Source organism: Malania oleifera, chromosome 2 (genome assembly GCF_029873635.1).
Source record: "Malania oleifera isolate guangnan ecotype guangnan chromosome 2, ASM2987363v1, whole genome shotgun sequence".
Lineage (NCBI taxonomy): Eukaryota > Viridiplantae > Streptophyta > Magnoliopsida > Santalales > Ximeniaceae > Malania > Malania oleifera.
In genome coordinates this window covers 43,396,359-43,407,010 of record NC_080418.1, presented here as the reverse complement: position 1 = coordinate 43,407,010, position 10,652 = coordinate 43,396,359, and the positions used below count along the sequence as shown (strand labels likewise).

Below are 10,652 nucleotides of genomic sequence, written 5' to 3'. Positions count from 1 at the left end.
ATTATCATTTACCCGGTTTATTTCCAATGTGAAAATAGGATGATTTCATAGTGAAATAAATGAAAAAAATATATGACCAATGATATCATTTTTTGTCATTTTGATAGTAGGGTCAATGAAATAGTAAGTGTATCGTGCATAATTAGAATTACAAAAGAGTACAAAGTCAACGTTTTCATTCTTTATTGATATTTTTATTTGATTGATTTCGTTCTTATCTTGCACTTGAAGCACAAATTTTAAGTATTCAATTTAAATTTATGTAAATTTGAATAATATTTATTATATCTGTATAATTCTAAATTCAAGTTCAAAGAATCTCCCGAACACAAGATTAGAAAAAAATAAATAGAACTGTTTTAGAGAAAATCACTGTAAGAACATATTTTCACTTTCAACTTTTCAAATATTTATCTAAAAATTCAATATTTTTTACATTTTGAAGTACAAAATAAAATTGTGCATGAACGAGGAATTCAAATACACAACTTTTGCAACTCTCAATAATTATGAATAATTTCTTTAGTAATTTTGGATATTATATATTATATGTAAAAACCCCAAAAAGAGATATAAAATATTAGTGGATTGATTTCAAAAAAAAAAATAATAATAAATAAAAATAAAAATAAAAATAATAATAATAATAAATAATTAAAAATAATAATAATTATTAATTAATTAATTATTAAACGAATTTAAAAAAAAAAGAAAAAAAATAATTAATTAATTAATCGAATTTAAAAGAAAAAGAAAAAGAAAAAAAAAAGAAAAAAAAATTAATTAAAATTTATTTTTATTTTTATTTTTTTTTTAATAAAATATATTATTATTAATATTAATTAAATATATTTATTATTATTATTATTATTATTATTATTATTAACATTATTACATCCTGAAGCTTCCAGCTTCAGGATTTCTTTTTCTTCTTCTTCTTCTTTACTTTTCCTTTCTTTATTTTTATCCTTCTGCAACTCTCAGAACACTCTCTCTCTCCTCACGTTCTCTCTCCCTCTCTCCTCGATTTCGCGACGGATTTTCGCCCGATCGAAAATCCGAAGATACCACTGGACTCCATTCGCTGCTGCCGTCATTTCTACTGGAGCGGATCGATGGTAGGAGCGGCGTAGGCATATTCCCTGGGGTAAGCCATTTTCCCCTTTTTCTTTAATTTCTTGCAAAATATAAGCCCAATTGACGAACGGACACCACCACGAGAATCTAGGGATGATTCTCTACAAGTCTAGTGGGACGGAATTCTCATGGGGGTGTCGGGCCAAAACTCCAAATTTGGGGTGCGGCGATTATTAAGGGGCTTATTTTTAATTAATTAGCATTAATTTAGAAATGCTAAAATATTAAGCATCTGCGACTGAAATAGGATTTCTGAAATTTAGGGCTCGGGTGAGCGCCACGGGTGTAATTTTGGGACCCGCAGGAAAAATTTGAAAAATTAAGTAGGGATATTAAATAATAGTTTAAATATTAATTTGAGGTATATGGAGCCTAAGGAAGGCTAGATGAGTATTATTTTGGAGAAATAGATTAATTAATCTGCGGAAAAATGTAAATTGCAGGAATTAAATTTCGGGCGCCAAGGGCGTGAAATTTTGGGTCCTAAGGAAGTTCTTAATAGTCAGGTAAGGGAATAAACTAAAGCAGTAATTTTTCATACAAATTATTATTGATTATGAGTAAATTTATTTTCAGAAAAGCATAGGTTATATTGTGTATTACGCATGAAATGTACGATTGGGAAAATACTGCTATGATGATTAAAATGTATATGTATGTATGAGATATAAATAATTCACGTTTTTAGAATATGAAGTATGACTTTTAACAGCATATGTGTGGCATGAATATTATTTTATGTGAAATGTATTATGATGTGAAAGATTTTACGAATCAAGCATGATTTCAGGCATTTATGAAAATATGAGTGATGTTGTGATGGTTTTGACGATTGTGTGATAAATGAGGTATTTTCAGTATATATATACCTGAAACAATTTTGGCGCGAGGCCATATATTTATGTTATCGGCACGAGGCCGTATTTATGTTTTTGGCGCGAGGCCATATATTTATGTTATCGGCACGAGGCCGTATTTATGTTATTGGCACGAGGCCGTATTTATGTTATTGGCGCGAGGCCACGTATTTATATTTTCGGCACGAGGCCGTATCTATGTTTTCGGCACGAGGCCGTAATGATGTTACGTATGATCATGTATTATATGTTTTCACAACCAGGATGTTGGTTTAGTTCAGACCAGGAGCTCGGTACCGTAGCTATGGGTTCATTTTGGCACGAGGCCTTATTAGTGCTACCGTCCCACGAGGGGATGGGAGATGGATAGTCGATGTGGCTTTCAGTAGAGTGTGGACGTCCACCTGGCAGTCCGGACCAGGGTGTGGCGGGCTCATCGTACTTACAGACATATTTGATTCGGCAGTGGTCGGCCAGCCATTGTCGGGTCCCGCCTTCGAGCTGCACAACCCGTCATGGGGGGTAATACATGACACTAGCTAGCTATTCATCCTGTGTTTATTTTTAGTACTACAGTTATAACAAATGATTTTATGTATGATATGAATTATTAACAGATGTGAAAATATATGTCTAACCAGTACGATATGATGATGTTTATGGAATTATGAAATGTACTATATACGTATAAATGCATTAAATATTCATGTTGCCACACAGCTGTATTTAGTTTATTTTCCCTTACTGAGAAGTGTCTCACCCCCAATATTATTACATTTTTCAGGAGTCCCTGAGAGACCGGCGGGTCAAGGCCGCCGTTGAGATTAGTGAGATTACCCCGTGAGGAGGGTAAGATTTTGTATTAGGGTTAGAATTATTTTGTGTTTGACCCTAGAGATATTTTGATGTATGTGAGGATGTATAGAATGCTCTGGTATTATATTTTATGACGGGATGTTTGAGATTTTATGTGTACTGCTGCTAGGTTTTCCGCTGTGTATGACAGGTGTCCCCGTTACCCACGGGTTCGGGTTGACCATTTTATTTAGTATGTGATATTTTATGTTAAGAAATTGAGGGACGTTACATTTGGTATCAGAGCCTAGGATACTAGGTTCTGTAGACTCTAGAGTGCAGCAGTAATAATACCAGAGTATAGGATAAAAGGATTTGAGGTCTGGTTTTGTTGTCTAGATGCAGGACTTCCGTGGTGGTTTGTATGATTTTCCTGGGGTGACGATTTCAGGAAATTCATTGTAAACTATCGTCGGGTCGGGTATCTAGGTTGCAGGATTGAACCTTGAATTGAGATTAGGAGTGAGAAGTTAATTAGGAGAATATACTATATGAGTTGGGGGATACACGTAGGAAAAGAGGTTTTGAGTTAAGTTATTTCTTCTTTTCAGGATGGACCACGGTGGAAATAGTGCCCACGCTAGTGGGAGTGAGGGTGCTGGACCCTCAGGCGCTGCGGGTAGTGATTCAGATGCAGTCTTACGCAGCGTAGCACAGCAGGTTATGGCAGAAATTGCCAGGAGTTCGAGAGAACAAGGTGGTCCGTCTGTAGGCCACGGTTGTACGATCGAGAAGTTCATAAAGATGAATCCTCCAGCTTTCTCAGGGGGAACGGATCCTGCAGTCGCTGAGAATTGGGTGCAGGAGATGGAGAAAATTTTTGCAGTGCTGCAGTGTTCAGAGGAGCAGAAGGTGCTGTTCGCCACCTACAGATTGACTGGAGAGGCCGAGAGATGGTGGTCAGCAGTGAGATTGTTAGAGCAGCAGAGGACTATACCTGTAGAGATGACTTGGGGGCGATTTAGAGAGATATTCTTCGACAGGTATTTTCCAGCCTCTTCTAGGGAGGCTAAGATTACGGAGTTCCTGAATCTGAAGCAGGGACAGCTGTCAGTACAGCAGTACGCGGCGAGGTTCATCGAACTATCTCGCTTCGCCCCGTACATTATTCCAGATGAGGTGAAGAAGGTACGACAGTTTGAAAGAGGTTTGAGGAGAGAAATTTATAAGCAGGTATCGATTCTGAAGTTGCAGGATTTTACTGAACTAGTGGATAGAGCCACTATAGCAGAGACTGGAGAGCGATTGGAGGCTGAGGAGCAGAGGCAGAAGAAGAGATCCATACCTTCTGATTTCCAGCAGGGAGCCGACCGTGCCGCGTGGAAGAGAGGTGGCTATTATAGGGACCTGAGACAGAAGACCGGGAATCGCGGTTTCCAGGGTGCACAGCCATCTCCCGCTTGCCCATCTTGCGGGAAGAAACACCTGGGAGAGTGTCGTGCTGGGCGAGGTGTCTGCTACAGGTGCGGGGAGCCGGGACATATGATGAGGGAGTGTCCGACACAGATTGGTACTGTTCCTAGACCTGCACGAGGAGGTTACCAGGCACCACGAGGAGGCCAGCAGAGGAATACGGCCCCAGCTAGAGTTTTTGCTTTGACACCGGGTGATGCTGAGGCGGCAGGAGATGTGGTGACAGGTACTGTTTCAATACTGTCATTTAAAGCTACTGTTTTGTTTGATTCTGGGGCGACGCATTCATTTATCGCCTGGGATTATGTTAAATTGTGTGGGTTTGAGCCTCAGCAGTTAGAAATTAGTTTGTCTGTTGCTACGCCAACTGGAACCGTAGGGGTATGTAGAAAGGTACTCAGGGACTGTCCAGTGGATATTCAAGGGAGGTATTTGTTAGCTAATTTGGTGATTTTAGACATGCATGGGTTTGAGGTGATCTTGGGCATGGATTGGCTAGCTGCCCACTATGCTAGCATTGATTGCCGTCAGAGAGTGGTAGTGTTTAGACCTCCAGAGGGACAGGAGTACAGATTTGTGGGATCACATGTGCGCACCCCACCTCAGTTATTATCGGCTATCCAGGCGTGTAGATTGCTATCAGAAGGTTGTCAGGGATATTTAGCCTATGTGAAGACTGTATCAGAAGGCGAACTGAGGGTGGAGGATATCCCAGTGGTGAGAGATTTCCCTGATGTATTTCCAGAGGATTTGCCGGGACTACCTCCTGATCGTGAGGTAGAGTTTGTTATTGATCTGGTTCCGGGGACAACACCGATTTCGAAGGCGCCGTATAGAATGGCACCGGTAGAGCTAAAAGAATTGAAAGAGCAGTTGCAGGAGCTGTTAGATAAGGGGTTCATTCGGCCCAGTGTGTCACCCTGGGGAGCACCAGTTTTGTTTGTGAGGAAGAAGGATGGCTCGATGAGATTGTGCATCGACTATCGAGAAATAAATAAAGTAACTATCAAGAATAAATACCCGCTCCCGCGTATTGATGATTTGTTTGACCAGTTACAGGGGACACAGATCTTTTCGAAGATAGATTTACGCTCCGGGTACCATCAGGTGAAAGTCAGGGCGGAAGATGTTCTGAAGACGGCATTTAGAACACGGTATGGTCACTATGAATTTCTAGTTATGCCATTTGGGTTGACGAATGCTCCTGCGGTGTTTATGGATCTTATGAACAGGGTTTTTCACCAGTATTTGGATCAGTTTGTGGTAGTATTTATTGATGATATACTGGTATATTCAAAGAGTGCAGAGGAGCATGAGGAGCATTTGAGTATAGTGTTGCAGGTGCTGCGAGAGAAGAAGCTATATGCAAAACTCAAGAAGTGTGAGTTCTGGCTGGAACAGGTTACCTTCCTTGGACACGTTGTATCCAAGGGTGGTATTTCTGTTGATCCGAGTAAGATTGAGGCGGTAGTTGACTGGGTACGACCAAAGAACGTGCACGAGATCAGGAGTTTCCTAGGATTGGCTGGGTACTACCGCAGGTTTGTTGAGGGCTTTTCTCGATTATCAGGCCCATTGACCAGATTGACCAGGAAAGGAGCAAAGTTTGAGTAGTCTGATGAATGTGAGCAGAGCTTCCAAGAGTTGAAGCAGCGACTCATCACTGCGCCTGTGTTGACGATTCCTTCAGGAGAAGAGGGGTTCGTAATTTACAGCGATGCGTTCCATAAAGGGCTCGGATGCGTGTTGATGCAGCAGGGGAGAGTGATAGCCTATGCCTCATGACAGTTGAAGGAATATGAGAAGAACTACCCTACCCACGATCTGGAGTTGGCGGCGATTGTTTACGCGCTGAAGATTTGGAGGCACTATCTATATGGGGGTAGGTGTGAGATATTTACTGACCATAAGAGTTTAAAGTATTTCTTCACGCAGAAGGAATTGAATATGAGGCAGAGGAGATGGTTGGAGCTAATAAAGGATTACGACTGCACTATTAGCTACCACCCAGGAAAGGCTAATGTGGTTGCTGATGCTTTGAGTCGGAAATCAGTGGAATCATCTGTATCTGCAGTGGGGATTCAGCATCCGATTCAGATGGATCTAGAGAGGCTCGGTGTGGAGCTGGTAGAGGGTGATCACCAGGCGTTCATTGCTGACTTGGTTTTGCAGCCGACTCTACAGGAGAGGATTAAAGCAGCTCAGAGGAATGATGCAGAACTAGTAGAGCTTATGGGAAAGGTACAGGATGGTCAGGAATCAGAGTTCAGCATTTCAGATGATGGAGCCCTGAGGTTCCATACCAGGTTATGTGTTCCTGCCGATCCTGGGATCAAGAAAGTCATTCTGGAGGAAGCACATCGATCCCTATATACTGTACATCCGGGTAGCACTAAAATGTACAAGGATCTCCGAGAGTCCTTCTGGTGGAGCAACATGAAAAGGGAGATAGCTCAGTTTGTGGGTCAGTGTTTGACGTGCCAGCAAGTGAAGGCTGAACATCAGAGACCGGCGGGATCGTTGCAGCCACTCCACATTCCTGAGTGGAAGTGGGAGCATATAGCGATGGATTTCGTCTCAGGATTATCGCCAGCATTGCATGGACAGGACGCTATTTGGGTAGTGGTGGATCGATTGACGAAGACTGCCCACTTTTTGCCGATCAGAGTTAGCTACTCCATGGACAGATTGGCTGAGTTATACATCCAGGAGATAGTTAGACTCCACGGCGTCCCAGTGTCCATAGTTTCAGATAGAGACCCACGGTTTACATCTCGTTTTTGGAAGAGTCTGCAAGGGGCCATGGGTTCTCAGTTGTCGTTCAGCACAGCTTTTCATCCTCAGACAGATGGACAGACAGAGAGGACGATACAGATTTTGGAGGATATGCTACGAGCATGTGTGCTGGATTTTGGAGGTCGTTGGATGTAGTATTTGCCACTGATTGAGTTTGCGTATAACAACAGCTACCAGGCCAGCATTGGGATGGCACCGTATGAGGCACTGTATGGCAGGAGGTGTCGATCCCCATTGTACTGGGATGAGGTTGGAGAGAGACAGGTATTGGGGCCGGAGTTGATACAGCAGACTCAGGATAAAGTCAGACTCATCAGAGACAGGATCAGGACAGCGCAGAGCCGGCAGAAAAGTTATGCTGATACTCGTCGGCGAGAATTGGAGTTTGACACAGGAGATCACGTGTTCCTGAAGGTGGCACCGCTGAAGGGTGTTATGAGGTTCGGGAGGAAGGGTAAGCTGAGCCCTAGGTATATTGGACCATTCGAGATTCTTGAGAGAGTGGGTCCAGTTGCCTATCGTTTGGCATTACCACCGGTCCTATCTAGGATCCATGACGTATTCCACGTTTCTATGCTGAGGAAATACGTCCCAGACCCCTCCCATGTGATTAGATATGAAGCACTGGAATTGGGCGATACTTTAGTTTATGAGGAAGTGCCAGTGCAGATTCTTGACTGGAAGGAACAGGAGCTACGCACGAAGAAGATTCCACTGGTAAAAGTTCTGTGGCGCAACCATGCCATTGAGGAGGCTTCTTGGGAACTAGAGGATCAGATGCGCCAGAGATATCCGCACTTATTCAGTGGAGTTAGAGTTGAGCCAGTTAAGTGAATGGAATATTGTTGTAGTTTTTATTTGTATAGTGTAACATAAGATAGATAAAGTTTTTAGTTTTGAAACATGAATGGTTTTGGGAGAATTTTGACTAGTTGTAATCTCCCAGAGCCCTCATTGTAACCACGGTATTCCTCCGCCATAAGTGAGGGTAATTAATAAAAATAAGAAGTGGTTTCGCTAAGAAAGGAAAATAGGGGAATGGCAAATTTCGAGGACGAAATTTTTATAAGGTGGGGAGAATGTAAAAACCCCAAAAAGAGATATAAAATATTAGTGGATTGATTTCAAAAAAAAAAATAATAATAAATAAAAATAAAAATAAAAATAATAATAATAATAAATAATTAAAAATAATAATTATTATTAATTAATTAATTATTAAACGAATTTAAAAAAAAAAGAAAAAAAATAATTAATTAATTAATCGAATTTAAAAGAAAAAGAAAAAGAAAAAAAAAAGAAAAAAAAATTAATTAAAATTTATTTTATTTTTATTTTTTTTTTAATAAAATATATTATTATTAATATTAATTAAATATATTTATTATTATTATTATTATTATTATTATTATTAACATTATTACATCCTGAAGCTTCCAGCTTCAGGATTTCTTTTTCTTCTTCTTCTTCTTTACTTTTCCTTTCTTTATTTTTATCCTTCTGCAACTCTCAGAACACTCTCTCTCTCCTCACGTTCTCTCTCCCTCTCTCCTCGATTTCGCGACGGATTTTCGCCCGATCGAAAATCCGAAGATACCACTGGACTCCATTCGCTGCTGCCGTCATTTCTACTGGAGCGGATCGATGGTAGGAGCGGCGTAGGCATATTCCCTGGGGTAAGCCATTTTCCCCTTTTTCTTTAATTTCTTGCAAAATATAAGCCCAATTGACGAACGGACACCACCACGAGAATCTAGGGATGATTCTCTACAAGTCTAGTGGGACGGAATTCTCATGGGGGTGTCGGGCCAAAACTCCAAATTTGGGGTGCGGCGATTATTAAGGGGCTTATTTTTAATTAATTAGCATTAATTTAGAAATGCTAAAATATTAAGCATCTGCGACTGAAATAGGATTTCTGAAATTTAGGGCTCGGGTGAGCGCCACGGGTGTAATTTTGGGACCCGCAGGAAAAATTTGAAAAATTAAGTAGGGATATTAAATAATAGTTTAAATATTAATTTGAGGTATATGGAGCCTAAGGAAGGCTAGATGAGTATTATTTTGGAGAAATAGATTAATTAATCTGCGGAAAAATGTAAATTGCAGGAATTAAATTTCGGGCGCCAAGGGCGTGAAATTTTGGGTCCTAAGGAAGTTCTTAATAGTCAGGTAAGGGAATAAACTAAAGCAGTAATTTTTCATACAAATTATTATTGATTATGAGTAAATTTATTTTCAGAAAAGCATAGGTTATATTGTGTATTACGCATGAAATGTACGATTGGGAAAATACTGCTATGATGATTAAAATGTATATGTATGTATGAGATATAAATAATTCACGTTTTTAGAATATGAAGTATGACTTTTAACAGCATATGTGTGGCATGAATATTATTTTATGTGAAATGTATTATGATGTGAAAGATTTTACGAATCAAGCATGATTTCAGGCATTTATGAAAATATGAGTGATGTTGTGATGGTTTTGACGATTGTGTGATAAATGAGGTATTTTCAGTATATATATACCTGAAACAATTTTGGCGCGAGGCCATATATTTATGTTATCGGCACGAGGCCGTATTTATGTTTTTGGCGCGAGGCCATATATTTATGTTATCGGCACGAGGCCGTATTTATGTTATTGGCACGAGGCCGTATTTATGTTATTGGCGCGAGGCCACGTATTTATATTTTCGGCACGAGGCCGTATCTATGTTTTCGGCACGAGGCCGTAATGATGTTACGTATGATCATGTATTATATGTTTTCACAACCAGGATGTTGGTTTAGTTCAGACCAGGAGCTCGGTACCGTAGCTATGGGTTCATTTTGGCACGAGGCCTTATTAGTGCTACCGTCCCACGAGGGGATGGGAGATGGATAGTCGATGTGGCTTTCAGTAGAGTGTGGACGTCCACCTGGCAGTCCGGACCAGGGTGTGGCGGGCTCATCGTACTTACAGACATATTTGATTCGGCAGTGGTCGGCCAGCCATTGTCGGGTCCCGCCTTCGGGCTGCACAACCCGTCATGGGGGGTAATACATGACACTAGCTAGCTATTCATCCTGTGTTTATTTTTAGTACTACAGTTATAACAAATGATTTTATGTATGATATGAATTATTAACAGATGTGAAAATATATGTCTAACCAGTACGATATGATGATGTTTATGGAATTATGAAATGTACTATATACGTATAAATGCATTAAATATTCATGTTGCCACACAGCTGTATTTAGTTTATTTTCCCTTACTGAGAAGTGTCTCACCCCCAATATTATTACATTTTTCAGGAGTCCCTGAGAGACCGGCGGGTCAAGGCCGCCGTTGAGATTAGTGAGATTACCCCGTGAGGAGGGTAAGATTTTGTATTAGGGTTAGAATTATTTTGTGTTTGACCCTAGAGATATTTTGATGTATGTGAGGATGTATAGAATGCTCTGGTATTATATTTTATGACGGGATGTTTGAGATTTTATGTGTACTGCTGCTAGGTTTTCCGCTGTGTATGACAGGTGTCCCCGTTACCCACGGGTTCGGGTTGACCATTTTATTTAGTATGTGATATTTTATGTTAAGA

General features: G+C 40.3%; 1 protein-coding gene across 1 annotated transcript; it reads left to right on the top strand.

Moving 5' to 3' along the window:
- The first annotated feature begins 1,081 nt into the window (after window positions 1-1,081).
- Window positions 1,082-10,409, top strand: LOC131148874 (uncharacterized). Its single transcript, XM_058098825.1, has 5 exons — window positions 1,082-1,147; window positions 1,581-1,643; window positions 2,779-2,843; window positions 3,401-4,488; window positions 10,366-10,409. Exons 4-5 carry the CDS (start codon window positions 3,402-3,404, stop codon window positions 10,401-10,403), a joined length of 1,125 nt encoding a protein of 374 aa, XP_057954808.1. The 5' UTR covers window positions 1,082-1,147; window positions 1,581-1,643; window positions 2,779-2,843; window position 3,401; the 3' UTR covers window positions 10,404-10,409.
- The last annotated feature ends 243 nt before the right edge of the window (window positions 10,410-10,652 follow it).

Bases quoted from the DNA above. Each gene is read 5' to 3' on its own strand.
- LOC131148874 (XM_058098825.1), top strand. From the start codon at position 3,402: ATGGACCACGGTGGAAATAGTGCCCACGCTAGTGGGAGTGAGGGTGCT. The intron at 4,489-10,365 runs GTACTGTTTCAA...TACATTTTTCAG, and splicing joins GGCAGGAGATGTGGTGACAG to GAGTCCCTGAGAGACCGGCG.